This window comes from Eschscholzia californica, unplaced genomic scaffold (assembly GCF_041429995.1).
Source record: "Eschscholzia californica isolate CP2 unplaced genomic scaffold, dmEscCali1.0.p SCAF_2, whole genome shotgun sequence".
Classification (NCBI taxonomy): domain Eukaryota; kingdom Viridiplantae; phylum Streptophyta; class Magnoliopsida; order Ranunculales; family Papaveraceae; genus Eschscholzia; species Eschscholzia californica.
Genome location: NW_028238309.1, coordinates 28324297 through 28341498, shown reverse-complemented (window position 1 = coordinate 28341498; position 17202 = coordinate 28324297). Strand labels below are relative to the sequence as shown.

Genomic DNA, 17202 nt, shown 5'->3' with positions numbered 1-17202 from the left:
CAATCATATTTTCTCCTAGTGCTCCTCCCTTGCTTAAAGTTAGTGTCGTTGCTTCTAGGACCAGGGCCAGTACCCATTCGGCGGACAAGGGTAAAGCTCCAACCGCTATGGGTTTATCTGCTAAACTGGCTATCTGGCCCAAAGGTCTTCCTCGTCATGTGACCTCTTTGATCGATGGTTTTTATCATTACTTCTTAAGCGAGGTATTTCAGCCTGCATTCTCTGTTTGCTGGTTTTGTTCTTTCTTCCTCTTGCTTATCTGTCCGGACCCTTCTTTTTCAATATTCTCAAGTTAATCATGACGTGGCATCTTACCTATCCACAATCGAGAAGCTGGAGGCCCAGCTCCAAAAAGTCGAGCGAGAGGCTCTGTCTTATAGGGCCGAGGCTGAGATTTTGACCAACGACTTGAAGATAGCCCCCGCTGAACGGGATTCATGGAAGCTGGAAGCGGAGCATTCTCGAACCAGTGCTGCTCTCCAGTCCTCTCAGTCTGATGCTCGTGCTTCTGCTTTGGAGAAGCAGCTTGAAGCTCTCAAGGAAAAAGAAGTCATTTTGGTCCTTCAGAGGGAAAAGGACAAAGCTGCCCTTAAACTCTCACGTCGAAATATTCTCGAACTGGCTGAGGCGAATCGAAAAAAGGTGATATCTTCTTTCAAATGTGGGGATGAATTCTCGGCTATCCTGAGGAAGCAACGCAAATTGGGTTTTCAGGTGGCTTGGGAAGCGACTCGTCGCTTCTATTCTCCCAAGGATTCCACTCCTCTATGCCATATTGATAAGGATCGAGTGACCATGTTTGTTAACGCCGTAACGGTCGATCGGGGTTCCAGAGAAGATTTCCCTTTTAGTGACGATGAGTGGGATGTTGAGGCGGCCACCTCCGTGGTCCCGGTGGATGATGACTCCGATGAGGGTTATACTTTTTCGGTCCCTCAACCTAATCCCGGCGACCAACCTGATTCCTCTCCTCCTGAAGCTCAACCATAATTCTTCTTGGTTTTTGTTTTGTGTTTTCCGTCTTCCTCGTTATTTTTCTCTGCTACTTCGAAAAATATCCTTACTTTGTTTTGACTTTTATAATGGGATGGCTTTATGTTTTTATCTTGACGTACGACCTGTAGCTGCCTGAAATCACAAACGAGGCATTAATTTAAACTTATCTTACTAATGCATTCCTATACTTACTACCCATGCTCCGAATGACCGCTCCTGCAAAAACTAAAGAAGATTATACTTAATCTATCATGCTCTAATTTATTTCCTTATGCAAAATAAAACCCACATTAACATAGCTCCGTAAATCATAACGATATTCGGGTCCGATTTTTTGCCCCTGATCATGGTTTATCGATCCGAAAGCTGTCTTTTACTAGTATAGTTTCAACCAATTTGGCGAGGATCTCTCCTTGAACCCCTAGTCGTTGCTTTCGCTACCAGGGCTAGTTTCATCGACTTGAACACGACTAGTTTAGCTAGGACTTCTCCTTGGACCTCTGGTCGTAGCATGGGCTACCAGAGCTGGTTTCGTTGGCTTGAGCACGACTAGTTTAGCTAGGACTTCTCTTTAGACCTCTGGTCGTAGCATGGGCTACCAGAGCTGGTTTCGTCGGCTTGAGCACGACTAGTTTTCACCGGGACTCCTCTCGTACCCCTGGTAGTAGCTTGTGCTACCAGGGTCGTTTTGTCTGCTTCTGCATGACTAGTTTCGCAAGGACTTCTCCTTATACCCTGGGCACCGTTGCCAGGGCTGTAGATTAGCTAGGACTTCTCCTTACAATCCTCAGTGGGGATCGCATTTCACTCAAGTCTTCTGTTTAACTAGGACTGCTCCTTGAAGGTCCTCTGGTCGTCGCCTTAGCTACCAGAGCTACCTAATTTTGCCGGCTTGAGCACGGTCAGTTAAACTAGGACTCCTCCTTGGGACCTTGGTGAGGGGTCCGTTTTACTCGAGTAAAGTTCAGTTTAACTAGGACTGCTCCTTAAGGTTTCTGGTCGTTGCCTTAGCTACCAGAGCTATCTGTCTTTGCCATAGTTAGGCGAGTTTCACTAGGACTCCTCCTTCATAGTATCGCCTTTTTGCTAAAACATTTATTCGATTAATAAAATGTGTAGCTTGTAACGCTACTTCTCCTGCCTAACGGCTTTATTCGCAAAATAATTTTTGGGGATAAGAAGCTGAAGGGGAGATGAGATGGTAACCTGTGGTATTTTATTTTCGCATGTGTGTTGTGCGTTCGCGATTGGCGTCATCTTCGGGGGCTGGAATTGTTGCCCTCCTTCATAGTATTAATATATTATTTCATGTGATTAAATAATAATAATAATATTAAAATAATAAATGTCTACCAAATGTCCATCAATGTCCACAAATATTCACAGATGTCTACAAAAGTCGAAAAATATATTTTTGATTAGCACAAATATAATATGCATTACACATTTTGTCAATGGACTCAAGATCTTAAAATGTCCCCAGGACATTTTGTCTATGGATCAAATGTCTTGAAATGTCTATAAAGACATTTTGTCTACAAACTCACAATGTCTTGAAATTGTCTATGAACACATGTTGTCTATAATAACTCATCCGAAATGTCTTGAAATGTCTACGGGACATTTTGTCTATGAAAGTCTGTGAAAGTCCCGCTCCACTACCCCCCTAAATTTAGTCTAGCTCTGTTTGGTCCACCCCAATTTGGTACAGTTTCCAAGAATCAATGAGGTCATTCCATTTCAACTTCAGAGAAATAATCAAGAAAGACCATTCTAGGGAAGATCATGGAAATGAAGTCAATAGTTGCCATTGCCAAAGAAATTACCAAGAAATGGAGAAGAGGAAGAAATGCTTGCTCTTTCTCTATCGCGGATGTACTTTAAAGTCACAAAATACAGAACAATGAACGTCATTCCTTTCGATACATAATTTTGACTCACCTCATCATTGACTTCTCCACGTTTTTTCTCTCTCTAATTTTGTTTCTATAAATATAGGGATTAAATATTGGGTCCGACGACACCCACAGCCGCCCTAACCATCCCTTCCACTCCTCATAATCCCGTTTGTAAACACAATCATTCCATCACAAAACTTCCAACTAATCTCTCTCTCTCTCTCTTATCGATCTTTACAATGGCAAGGCTACCAAGTTCTTTTCTAGTAATGATGATTATCTTCTTGGTGGCTTTTATTAGCTTTCTACCATCTTCCATTGAAGCAAGAAAATTCAAGAATTTAGATCAAATCAAGAAAAAGAACCTTCACAATAAGAACATCATTATACCTAATTCATTGAAGGATACTCTGGTATTAAATTCCTTTCCAAAGGGTACTCGACAATCTTCTTCTTCTTCTTCCCCAAGCAAGAAAACTCATTCTACTGTTCTTGATCGAAAGCTCATCACAACTCGTGATCATCGACTTCTACCCATTCCCAGAAATCGATTTCTACAGTCAGTTCCAAGTCCTGGAATAGGCCATTAATCACAACCACTCCCATCTCTCTCATATCTCTCTCACTGTCTAATTCTTTCAGTCTTTATTAATAGTTTTGGGTTATATACTCTGTACAGAAATTCAAAGAGGTCATAATATGTCTTTTTTTTTCTTTCACAAAATTATTGATTGATTCGATTATAATGTTCATAAGGATATTCTCTCTCCAAAATTGAGAAGAGATGTATTTTAGGAATTATAGATATGAAACACTTGTATTGTTATTTTCTGTATTATTGAACACATTGAGTAATGAACATTTGATTCATGGTTTCCTTTTAGATATTGATGAGTCTCCTGTTAGAGATGATAGTATTATATTTGTTGAAGTAATTCTATCAATGTCGAATCAATTCGAACACAAAATCGCCTCTGTCACTCAATATGATCCTTATTGAACCACTACTTTTGTGAATAAATGCTGCAAATTAAACAATTGAAACAAGAAAGAACATAGAACAATATATTTCTCACTTCTAACAACAATAATTTAAAATTTCTTTTGAGTGATTCGAACTAATTTTACCAATAATCCCCACAAGAACATTTCCCATCTTTAAAATGATGAAACCTACTAGCATCTCTAACAATAATTTCTCTCTCCTTAATCTTAGATATAAATTTGATTACAACATGACAGTCATTACATACTCGAAGATTTTTCATAATCCTAATGGGAAGATTATGAGGAATTGTCAAAAGTCCAAAAGCAATTGCTATCTTCTCACTATGATGAGCCAAATTATATTCCTTTTCCTCAACATCCATATCATGTAAAACTGAATTAGTATCAGGTAAATAACCCATTTTTTTCAATTCTAAACTCAATTGTTTCAAATACCCATCAATTTCTAACCATTTTGGATGAGATTGATCACCCATTTGAAACTGATGAACTTCATTTTTCACTTCTAACCAACTTATTCCTGGTTCTTTCTTCACTTTCTTATCTCTCATGGTTTTTCTAACTTCAGATACAACTCCCCATCTTTTAGCAGAAGCATGAATATTCGATAACAATACATAAGGTGCAGAATCTTGTGGGTCAATTCTGATAACATTTTGAGCTATTCGAGTTGCCATTTCTTCGTTCTTGTGAATTTTACAAGCAGATAATAATGTTTTCCAAATAATTGTGTCTGGTTTTATAGGCATTGATTGAATCAAATTGTCTGCTTCTTCTAAACAACCAGACCTTCCAAGTAAATCAACCATACAAGTGTAGTGTTCTATTCTTGGATTCAACCCGTACTTACTTGTCATCAAATCGAAAAATTCGACTCCTTTTTCTTTTAATCCACTATGACTACAAGCGTAGAGTAAGCTCAAAAAAGTAACATCAGTAGGTTCTAATCCTTCTTTCTCCATTCTTTCGAACAAATCGATAGCTTCATGACCTCTTCCATGGAACCCAAAAGCTGTAATCATTGAACTCCAAAAAACAACATCTGCATCTTCGATTTCCGAGAAGACTTTAACGGAATCCTCTAAACACCCACATCTTGAATACATACTAATTAAAGAACTTCTAACCGAAACAGCTGAATCTGCTCCTAATTTGATTGCTTCTGCATGAACTTGTTGACCTTGTCCTAATGTTGCTAATTCTGAACAAGAACTAATAACAGAGACAAAAGTAATTTTATCAGGTCTTAATCCTGCCATTTTCATTAAACTGAATTGATCTAAAGCTCCCTCTGAAAACCCATTTTGAGCTCTACCTGCAATAAGAGTATTACAAGCAACTACATTAGGAACAGGCATACCTTGAAATATCTTTTCTCCTTCTGTCATATTCCCACATTTCATATACATATGAGCTAAAGAGCTTCCGACAACCAAATTATACTCAAACCCATATTTGATCACAAACCCATGAATTTGCTGCCCAAATTTTACTTCTTTTGATCCTGCACATCCTCTCAAAACACTACCTAAAGTGAATTGATCAGGTTGAAGTCCAATTTCATGCATCTGACAGAAAAAACTCATAGCTTCTTCATTATATTCAAACTGGGTAAGACCAGTAACCATAGCATTCCATGTTTCAAGTTTTCTTTCAGGCATTTCATCAAACAACTTACGAGCTTTATCAAAATCTCCATTTTGAATAAAAGCATTAATCAAAATATTGGAAGACATAATATTTTTCCTAGGCATTATATCGAATAATGAAGTACAACTATCTAAGTCTCCAAATTTTGAGTACATATTGAGAAGATGATTGGAGATGAATCTTTCTGAAGAACAACCAGAAACAATTATCAAAGAATGGAGTTGTTTCCCTAATAGTATAAGTTGGTGAGATACACATCCTTGGATTAAGTTAGAAAATAGAGATGGGTCAGACCAGATTTGTTTATAGAATTCTTCAAATGCCTTTTTTAAGCTTCCTTTGGAGCAAAAATTGATAAAATCATTATAACTAAATGAAGGTTTAGAGAGAAGTTGGGTGGTGTTGTTCTTAGTGGTGCTAATTATATTTACTGGGGAATAGGAACAGAAATGCCTTAGAGAACCCATTCACTAATTTGTTGTTGAAAATGTGAGCTTCTTGTGATGGTGGTGGCAGGAAAACCTACACATTTTTACTCATAAATTTCCTAGTTAGCAACTACCAACCACTTTTGCAAGAAAAAGAAAAACTACTAAGACTCAATTTTTTTTGGGTCGTCTTTGAGGGTATCAATTGGGCTGGACTATGCCACGACGGGCTGTCTCGAGCAGCCCGAGGTAAGGTCAATAGATTCTATGAACACCAAAAGTGGGAGTGGTTATTAGAGTCTATCATTCCTCAGTGTCTCTCTCAGACTCTCACTACCACCTGTTGTTTCTCTTTTCATATCACAAAACTCCCTGGCCATAAACTCTCTAAATGGAACAAAGAAGTTTTCGGTAATCTGGAAACGAACATTAAGCAGCTCACCCATAATCTTCAGAGGATTAAAAACGCAGAAGAGTTCAAAAATACTTATTCCCAGATCGAAAATCTACTTCTTCAGCAAGAGAGTCTATGGAAGGAAAAATCTAGAATAGCTAACATTAACTTGGGAGATAGAAACACCCAATATTTTCATGCCAAGGCCACCACTAGACTTCGTAAGAATAAGATTCTGGCCATTAAGAGGAATGATAATACTTGGGCTAATGATGAAGTAGAAATATCGATGATTTTTTCTAACCATATTCAGCAGATTTCCACCACAACGGGATCTACGATGTCCTCGAATATTAAGGACTGCTTCTTCCCTCAAATCTCGGCGGTTCAGAATGAGTCTCTCACAGTGCTTCCTCAGTATGATGAGATTAGAATGGCCACTTTCTCTCTTAAGCCAGGGGCGGCTCCTGGTCCAGATGGCTTTCCTCCGTATTTCTACCAGTCTAATTGGGAGACTGTCAAAGAAGACATTCAGCTGATGACTTCCTCCTTCTTTCAGAACTCTACCTTGCCAGCTATGTCTAACCACACTCATATTTGCCTTCTTCGCAAAACTAAAACCCCCCAATCGCCGGCTGACTACCGTCCTATTAGCTTGTTGAACACCACCTATAAAATCATTACCAAAATTCTAGCTAATAGACTAAAACCCATTCTGGCTGATATAATCTCTCCTGTTCAAGGAGCCTATGTTCCTGGTAGACAAATCACTGATAATATTATCATCAGTCAAGAATTCATTCATTCTTTCAAAAAAGTTAAGGGAGCCAAAAGCTACTTTGGTCTCAAATTGGACATGTCTAAAGCTTTTGACAGAATTGAATGGAGTTATCTGGAGAATGTTATGAATTTGATGGGGTTTTCAAGATCTTGGATCAATCTCATCCAAACTTGCATCTCTACCAGTTCTATGGCGGTTCTCATCAATGGGCGTCCGGGCAGTACTTTCAATGTGAGTAGGGGCATTAGGCAGGGTGATCCTCTCTCTCCTTTTCTTTTTGCCATTGCCATGGAAGGTCTTAATCGCCTTTTAGAGATAAATCACAATGATTCCTCTTTTATTGGCTTTCCCATTCCTCACTCGAACCTCTCTATTAAACACCTCCTCTTCGCTGATGACTGTATCATTTTCGGGCAAAACTCTCTTGAGAATATTTTCAATCTTAAACAAATTCTTAAGGAGTTCAGCGAAGCGTCTGGCCAGATGATTAATTATGCTAAATCGAACATCTTTTTCTCTAAAAACTCGCATCCTAAATTCAAACGTATGATTATTAGAGAACTTAAGGTTCATTAGTCGTCTTCTGGGGATAAATACTTGGGTACCAAACTTTTTATTGATCGTAACAAGAAACAAACCTTCAATTCCCTCATTACTCAAATAAAAAATAAACTTGCCAAATGGCAAACACATCTCCTCTCGCAAGCTGGCCGCTCGGTAGTTATCTCAACTATCGCAGCGGCTGTTCCCCGATACCAAATGCAGTGCTTTGCCCTTCCCAAAGGCATTAGTGATAGCATTGAGTCTATTCAAAGGACTTATTGGTGGGGAAAATCCAAAACTTTCCATACTATCAACTGGAATTCGATTTGCAAGCCTCGCAAACAAGGTGGTCTTGGTCTGCGTCTACCTCAACTCTATAATCAAGCTTTTCTGCACAAACTAAACTGGCGCATAGTCAACAACCCGGATGCTATATGGGTTCAAGTGCTTAAAGGGAAGTACTTTCATAACTCTCATAAACCTACGCAACCCAAGAATCATCATTCTTGGCCTTGGAAATCTATATCTAAACACTACCACCAGATTGAGAGCCTTACTTTTTGGAATATTAACAAGGGCGAACATATCAACATTTGGACTGACTATTGGATACCTAATCATCCTCTACCGATCACGAATGATAGAGGTTGTACGTTAGAGAAGGTATTTCAACTTATTACGAATGGTATGTGGAACTTAAACCTAATAAATATGTGTTTTGATATTGATATTTGCAGCTCTATTCTCAGCATCAATCTTAATCCCAACGATGAGGATAAAGCCATCTGGACATTGACTAAATCAGGTAATTTCTCTCTTAAATCCATGTATAACTTCTTACGAAACAATACTATTTACAATACACAAGACCAGATAGACTGGTTCTTTATATGGAATATGAACACAATTCCTCGGATTAAACTATTTCCTTGGAAATGGTGCACTAATAGCTTACCAGTAAAAGCAAAAATTGGTAAATTTATTGGCAATAATTACTCTTGTGTTAACTGTAATGAAGATGAGACTCTTGATCATGTTATGCTGCATTGCTCTTTTGCGAAAGCAATTTGGTTTCATTTCCAGGTTAGAACGGATCATATCTCTACCACAATTCAGTGGATTCAACAATGGAAACCTCTAGAGGAAGAAACTATTAATCTATATGCTAAAATTCTATGGTTTCTGTGGAAAGCCAGGTGTGAGAACTGCTTTACGACGAATAAACAAAATCCTTTACAGATGATAGAGAGGATTATCAATACCACGACTACTCCACTCAGAACTGAGTCTAGTATTAACACTAAATGTAAGGAAAAAACGAATATCCAAACATGGAGACCTCCATCGACACCATATATTAAGATCAATGTAGATGCTTCCTTTGTTAGTTTAAATGAACAGGCGGGAATCGGCTACATTATACGAGATGCAGAGGCAAACTATATAATAGCGGTAGCAGATATTGTTCGAGGGCAACATGCGGAAGAATGTGAAAGCTTAGCAATATTATCTAGTCTCCAAGGTGCTATGCAACTTCAACTACCTTATGTGCATTTAGAAAGTGATAATTAGGCAATAATCTTAGCTCTCAATGGCAATGGAGGAAATCTTCACTGGCAATCACAAAGAATCATCCAACAGATCAAAGACATCAAGGACAAATTTACATGAATTATATTCACTCATGTGTCTCGTAATTGTAATATGTATGCAGATGCATTAGCTAAATGGGGTCGTACCCACGGTCATAAGAAAACTTGGCATGATGTCTCAGCTTTTTTTTCTGAATTTTAGTCGGTTTGTAATATACTCTTTAGTTAATAGTATTACTTTTCATCAAAAAAGAAAAGTTGGGAAAACATTGAGGGAGAAACCACTTTGGGGTTTCATGGTGAACAATTTCCTAAATTAAAGCCAATTTGGTAACTTCAACTCCATTATCAACCTTGCAACAAAAAAAAAACAACTCAATTATCAACCACTTATGGGTCATTTTTAGCATATCCTTATCTCAGGTTTTGCATTTGATGATGTCTGAAAGTGGCTTTTACAGATATCTTCCTAGAAATTGATCCTCTTGATCTCACTCAGGAACTGTTTTATTGCTTTTAGGTTCAATTCACGTAGAAGGAGAACCTATAAAATTGGATAAGACACTCTACAAAACGAGTTAGTGGAATATTTTTGCACTGTAAAGCTTTTAATTAGAGAAAGAAAAGATCTTCTTTGTTAGGGAAAATCTTATACGCTTATATAGGTTTGGGGAGCTGTGGCAATGCACAACTGAAATGTTGCGGTGGTATGGCACCAACTCTAACGACATCTACGCATTTATGGCCATTTAGAAGATACTATGCGCATATTCTAACACTGGCAGATTTCCCGACACAAAATTGTTTGTGTATCTTTAATGAATTTTTCGCTCAATTTGGCCTTCCACGTCACTGATGTTTTCTTCAACTAAAGTAGAACTCAACTTTCCAAACTTACTCCAGTCAACCTCTTTACTTTTGAAACCAGGGCCCAGGGTGGAGAGTTTAATGGGAACCATCTTCCCTCCTGTCTAAAGGCAAAGAAAGGGTGAAGGTGTTGAGTTGATCGTCTGGCCTTCCTTCTTATGTTTCAGACTAAAACACGGCTCAAAGACAGGGCTGATACGGATTCACCTCCAACAATCTCTCTAGTTATAGTCAAATTCAGGTAAAAGAGCTACGTCACGTTTGTGTCCCCATGATTGCTTTATCAAGGGTTTGTTTGTTGGACAAGTGGCCAATAGCTACATGTGGCTTAGGTCAATCTAACTTCTAAACTTGGTCATGATGGTCAATATTTGGCTTATCCAACTAATCCATACAGACACAAACAGTTCATGGGCAACAATTAAGGTATTTTGGTTTTCAAATTAAAACCCACCAGTGTTCTCCATATTTCTTTTATACAAGATGGTTGTTCCCCATCTTTCATTTATAGAAGATGGTTATTCGAGTCAAAATACTATACATATAATTAAAATACAAATATTTTAAAGTCAATAAAAGTGTGAAGTTTATTTTGTGTTATGCAGAATTATCAGTCAGAGCATTTTTTGTATTTTTCATTCCAAAAATACAATCCTTTTTCCAAAAGAAGTAGATATTTTAAGGTTCTTCCCTTGTTATTTTTCTTTTTCAAAATCTGAACTTCAGTACCATCAGTAAGTTCGTTAAGTTTCTTCTCCACCATCACCGATAAGTTTGTCATGTTTAGTATGGGATATATATTCAACCTTTTGAGATAATTTGAGAGGTGTGAGCTTAGCTATAGAACAAGAAGATGTATGCTAAAGAAAAAAAGATAATGGACATACCCACCAACAAACTGCACCCGTAGGGTACCCAAAATTGTTATGATTTCCCTATTAAAATCTCAATGCTCAGTATATTTCGAATTTTCATGATGGTGTTGGTCAGCTCACATAAATGTTCAAGAATATAAAAGTGAAAGTTAAAGAATGGCATAACTTACTCAAGAATTAAGCAAACAAACAAAAAATGCCCGGTGTTAGAGCAAGAAAACCACTTTATGAATAATTCGTTAAAGAAAATGGGCATTAAGATTAGGGTTTCAATTAAACCGAATGAAATGGAATTGTAGATTTTGAGACTAAAAAGTTGAGCTATCCTGAAGGTATGGGGGAGTGATATCTCTACTACCCTAAGCTCTCACCATAACTGAAGGGGCGAGTTTTGGCGTTCAGACCACAAAATGATTCGTTTCTCGGAACCATCTAGGGTTATCTAGGTTCTTAGAGACCAAAGAACCCGAGCTCAGTCGCTCTTTCTTTCTCAAATGTTTCGAAATATTGGTAGATGATCGTGACTGCAAGTAGAATACCAGTTCCTGAACCAATTGCACCCATGAAATCAGCTAACACTGTCAATGCCCCAATGCACATCCCTCCAAATGCTGCCGCCGTTGGAATGTATCGATTCAATTCTTTCTGTAGATTCGATTCTCGGTGTCCTGGCATTACCATTTGTTGCTCCTGTGTCATTAAAAGTTCAAATAATTAAAAGAATGTTCCTCGCTGATTAATCAAGGTAATAATTCTCAAAAGACAACAGAGTATAAACAGCATGCTCTGTAAATTGATTTTGGGAATGAAGGGCATGTGGGAGATGTCAAGTTATATGGAAATAGTGGATATATTGGGTGAGATTCATACAGTATTTCCAATACAGCCACTATTTCTTAAAATCGTAACTGACTCCTATTTGAAGAAATTAGAACAAGAATGGTACTAACATCAATATCAATTGTGCACTCATTTAAGTAAAGTATGAATACAGTTAGTTGGAATTTCTATATTTTTTAAGTGCAAGTTACCTTTCATATATTTATTTACGTTTTAACAAATATTTGACTTATAGATTTGTAATTGGCCAACACACATCCTTATACAAATCTCACTTGAGCATCAAATTGTCAGATTTGAAAGAAATGGTATCATTGTTGGTGCATTAGTAATGTCATTCTACCCTTTCAGTCATCACAGATTCACAGTAACTGGTCAAAACTCAATATAAGGCGACACAGCTAACACTATTAAGGTATCCCACCAAACAGCCACATATTCAACCTAAACGGTAAGTATATTGAGTATATCATCAAGATCAAGTGACACTTCTTTCCAACAAAATTGTCTAACCTAATCGACTCTTTCCAATTCAGGAACGATTACCCAACTTGGGGGAGCTCATATACATAAGACATTATTACTGTGAGAACAAGGTCTGGATTCGTATCCCTTTCTACAAGACCTATGTACATCTAAAACAAGCATGTATAGGTAATATCAACAATATTGCTAGATGAAGTCCTAGATGGGATCTTAACAAAAAAAAAAAAAAAAAAAAGTCCTAAATGGGAAACCTTGAACACCGTAAATTAACAAATCACAAAATGTGGTTTCCAAAAAAAAAACAAATCACAAAATGATACCTTGAGCTGTTTCGCGACGTCTCTAGCAGATGACCCAGAAACTTCAATCCAAGTCTTAGAGAAAAGTGCACAAGCTGACAGCATAAAGACAAGATAAAACAATGCGTGGAAGGGATTCGCTGCCATGTCGGCCAAACTGCATATTAGAGTAAGACTCAGATATGAGGAACCGCAAAGACAAATGCAACCATAGGAGGATATAAACTTGCGAATAATATCCACTCAGAAAAAGATATTTGGGTCGTTAAAAAAAAGGAAAAACAAAATACAAATTTCACCAAGTATTGATTGATTACCTTGACGGTGCAGTAATATAGTATGCAATTCCATCAACAGGGATAAATTGACCACCAGAATATTCAGATTCCTTCCACTTGCCAAGAAGGTTTACAAGGAAATTTGTACTATACCTCCTGTAAAGCAACTGCACAAAAATAAAGGTATCAAATAGCTGAAAATGTAACCAAAATAGGAACTGAGTTGTGTTTGATCGCAAGCAAAATGGAAATGTAATCCACGGAAGTGTGTTCATTTGCACAAGTTCCGTGAAAGTGGTTCCATGGGGTAAGCGAAGAAATTTATTCCAATTTCCATGGAATTGTTAAAAGCCACCCCTCTTGACACAGTGTTAAGTTTAGGAGCCACACTTCCACAAATAAAAGTGCAACCACAACATAAACTGGTCTATCTCTTAAAAGAAAAACGTATTCCCACGGAAATAAAGCCTATCAAACACAACCTCACAAATACCGATTCCACCCACAGTGTCTATATTACCTGGGAAATGAAGTAAAGATTGGACACAAGAGCGGATTGTAGGATGATAGGCATGTTTGAAGTGTAAAATAGCTTAATAGGATATGACCCTTGTTGTCCACGAGCGTTCTTTGACCTAACTGGAAGGACAACACGGAACCCTTGGAAGTAGATAACAATGAGGAAGATCAAGACTGTTGCGAGCAAATTCGTCACGTTTGGAAGATTTTGCCGGTAGAAAGCCTCACGGAGAGCACGGACCTTATCTGTCCTAGTTATCAGTAAATGGAACAGAGCAATAACAGCACCTTCAAACTCAGCTCCTCGTCCAGTGTTGATTGTTGTGGGACTAAATGCCTTCCAGATGATGCTTTCACTAAAACGATAAAAAACTATTAAGTACCGAATTTCAAATAGAAGTATTACAAGATACAAATTCATGTAGTTCTCAAAATAAATAAATAAATAAATAGACGAAGGGACGTAATAGAATCAGTAGCTTACCAGATATTTGTCGCAATGAACAGGGAAATACCAGATCCAAGACCATATCCTTTCTGTAGAAGTTCATCTAAGCATATTACGATAATACCAGCAAAAATGAGTTGAATGATGATAAGAATAGCATTTCCTACACCAAGTTGACCAACACTTCCGTACATTCCGGATAGGACATAAGCAACCGCTTCACCTACAGCTATTAGAATGCCGAGCAACTTCTGTGCACCATTTCTGTGGACATGCAAACAATCTCTATAAGATATCTCACAAATCTAGAGATACTAAAGTTTGATTCCTTATCTCTAAACTTCCAACAAGAATGAACATGCATGGAAACTAATATATTGGAAAGCCACTAATAAAAAGCGAGAAAATGGAGACAGCAAAAAGATGGAGCCAAGGAAATGAACGCATTATAAATGTTCATCACATTAGTAAAAACACCAACTGAAAGAGCGAAAATTACCAGAGAAGTTTATAAAAAATAAAGCTTGTAGATAATTTAGCCAGTAGAACTTACAATAGGGCACGATCCTCACGGACGCTGTTGTCGACTTCAATGATCTTTGACCCAGCTAAGAGCTGCATCACCAGTCCAGAAGTCACAATAGGAGTGATACCAAGTTCCATAACAGTACCACGGTTAGAGGCAAGAATAACACGCATCCAATAGAACGGATCAGCACCAGTTGTCGAGTGTATGCCATAGAGAGGAAGTTGACTACACACCAGAAATATGAAAAGAGAAATCACGGTGTATATAACCTTCTCCCTGAAGGGAACTTTTCGGTCTGCACTCTGAACTTCCGGAAGAAATGATAAGAATGGCCTCACAAGATGAAGCACTCTAAAACCCCCTCCCATTTTGAATTATAGCAAACTAAATCAGGTCCAACCTGTCAAAGTACATTCCGCGAGGAGAATGAGTATCATCTCAATATAGATTTTTAATATGCGATTTTCTCTTTCGGTATATTATAATGCCAAAAGAAAAACCTTTCTACCGCTACCGCATTAATCCTGCAGGTGTTCGATTCAGCGACCACTTTTCTATAACTTCTTTTTTGGTTATTCGGGACTTGGTTTGAATTCTATTGACTACGTTAGGTCATTAACTAATCAAGCTAAATCAAAAGCCATTTTAGGTAAGCCATTAAAATCAAACAACCATATTATCGAAGAAAAGAAACGCACAAACAGAATTGGCTGAAATGAATCATAGTTTCACAAAATTCTTACCAAAAGATACAAATAAAGTATTAGATGCCCTCCCCTAATTCAGATATGACAAATCTATCGTGCTAATCCACACCTCAGTTCAGTTTAAGCAAGAACGGAATGATTTTTTAAAAAGTGATCCCACCACTGATCTGCTAGACTCTATTAAAACCAAAACTACAAATTATAAATTCTTACGGCATATTATACCATTACAGATCTACTATATATATATATATATATATATATATATATATATATATATATATATATATATATATATATCAGATCTGTTATTAGAAAAAGTAGACTATACTTTTCAGAAACAAATTGGATATGAAGAAGTGTTAATCAAAAACCAGATCTTGATAAATTTTTCTCTAATTTAGAAGAAGTAATCTGTACGAGAGATAAGTAGCTAGAAAACAGATCTACGAATCAGATCGGGGTAATCATAAATGTGAATTTCTTACAATGAAGATAAAAACAATATAGACTTGGATTACTGGTTTCTATACCGTCTATAGATGCATGCAACAAAACCTAATTAGAGAGATATCAGAAAAGAGAAAACGTGGATTCAACCAACGAAAACGAACCTCTATGAATGAGTTCGAATTGAATTAGCGATACAGATTAAAAAACTCAGAAACTAGATATTCTTAGCTTAATTTTGAAATCGAAAAAGAAATGGAGGTAAAAAAAAGGCAATACTGAGAGAAAAAGAAAAAGAGAGAAAGAGAGATTTGCAGTGCACAAACCTAGAAAAACGAGTGCGTCCAAGAAGATCTAGTTGCCGTCGTTGGCAGGGATGATGATGATGATGATGAGAAAGAAGAAGCGATCACGTCTGCTGCTGCGATCTTCACGTTCGGTTTCAAAGGTGGAGGAAGAAATTGTAGGGGAGAGGGTGAAGATGAGAAAATGGTTTTTTAATCTCACGTTTCTCCCTCTAAATATGCAACCACTCTCCCTTTACCCCCCACCACCAGTCCACCACCAACGCTAAAGGACATATACAAATGACTCATCCTATCCAATCGTTTTCCACTATTCCTCCACATCAGACTCTTACACCTTGACCATGTGGTTTGCTCTATATGGAACACCAAATTTTCTATATGGAATTACAAATGGGTAACACCCCTCTCTAACTCTCTTGCTAATGTGAGATTAGTTTACAACAATCTCTCAAGGCTATGTGCCTATGTCATACCAAAGGCCATAGTGTCCACAACGTGGTATAGGATTGTGAGGCTTAGTTTTTTAGGATGATATGGATATTATTTGCTCTCATTGATGTGGGATTGGTTTTCATTTGTCTTTGAGCGAGCAGGTTTACCTTTCAGTTGGATATATAAAAATTATACGAAGAACAACGTCATACGTTGTAACATACTAGGCATTATCCGTGCCTTCGGCACCAACAAATTCGTGTGTATCACAAAAGTGTAAAAGTATTGAAAAAATAATGAGATTTAACTATGTTAGTTGTTGTTATTATAAGGAAGTTTGTAACTTTTATGAACGTTGGAATGGGATATCTATTTGAATGGTTAGTAGTTGAATTGTCGTATTTATTGTTGCCAAATAAACGTTGTTCTTGTTTTTAAGTAAATAGAAAGGATGCTGGCGAACATGTTTATAACACCTTATGTGACAAAGAACTTTACTTATCTTTAAACTATTGTCTAACGGGAAAAAAAGAATAAAACTTTGAACGAAGAAGACAGTTTTCATAGTAAACATAAATGCAAGTTTTTCCTGTTTCTATGATGTTATTAACTTTCCCAAGTTGTTATTCCCACGGGTTTTCAGCCTCATTTTTTAATGGGGTCGCCATTAATTGTAAAGAATCAAGTGAGAGATTGGAATAAAATAAAACCGAAAAATAGGTCTCAAAGAACAATAATAACTGCTGAAAAAATATCTGGCTTGCACAGTCCTAAAATGCATGTTGTGATCAGGAGAGGTATTACCTGTCCAACAACATTACCAACAACTCTACGCCCTGTTAAAGCAAAGTAAGAACGCCCTTGTTGGTTGTTT

At 37.3% G+C, this 17202-nt stretch overlaps 2 protein-coding genes across 2 annotated transcripts; both read right to left on the bottom strand.

Annotated features, from left to right (window-relative positions):
* Positions 1 to 3932: 3932 nt before the first annotated feature.
* Positions 3933 to 6147, bottom strand: LOC147557253 (pentatricopeptide (PPR) repeat protein). The gene has a single exon (XM_086658207.1). The coding sequence runs from the start codon at positions 6017 to 6019 to the stop codon at positions 4019 to 4021; it is 2001 nt and encodes a 666-aa protein (XP_086514333.1). The 5' UTR covers positions 6020 to 6147; the 3' UTR covers positions 3933 to 4018.
* Positions 6148 to 11238: 5091 nt separating this feature from the next.
* On the bottom strand, positions 11239 to 16875 carry LOC147557252 (uncharacterized). The gene is made up of 7 exons (XM_086658206.1): positions 15915 to 16875; positions 14456 to 14831; positions 13939 to 14166; positions 13456 to 13810; positions 12975 to 13102; positions 12679 to 12814; positions 11239 to 11722 (listed from the first exon to the last, which is right to left on the bottom strand). Exons 2-7 carry the CDS (start codon positions 14797 to 14799, stop codon positions 11483 to 11485), a joined length of 1431 nt encoding a protein of 476 aa, XP_086514332.1. The 5' UTR covers positions 14800 to 14831; positions 15915 to 16875; the 3' UTR covers positions 11239 to 11482.
* Between the last annotated feature and the right edge of the window lie 327 nt (positions 16876 to 17202).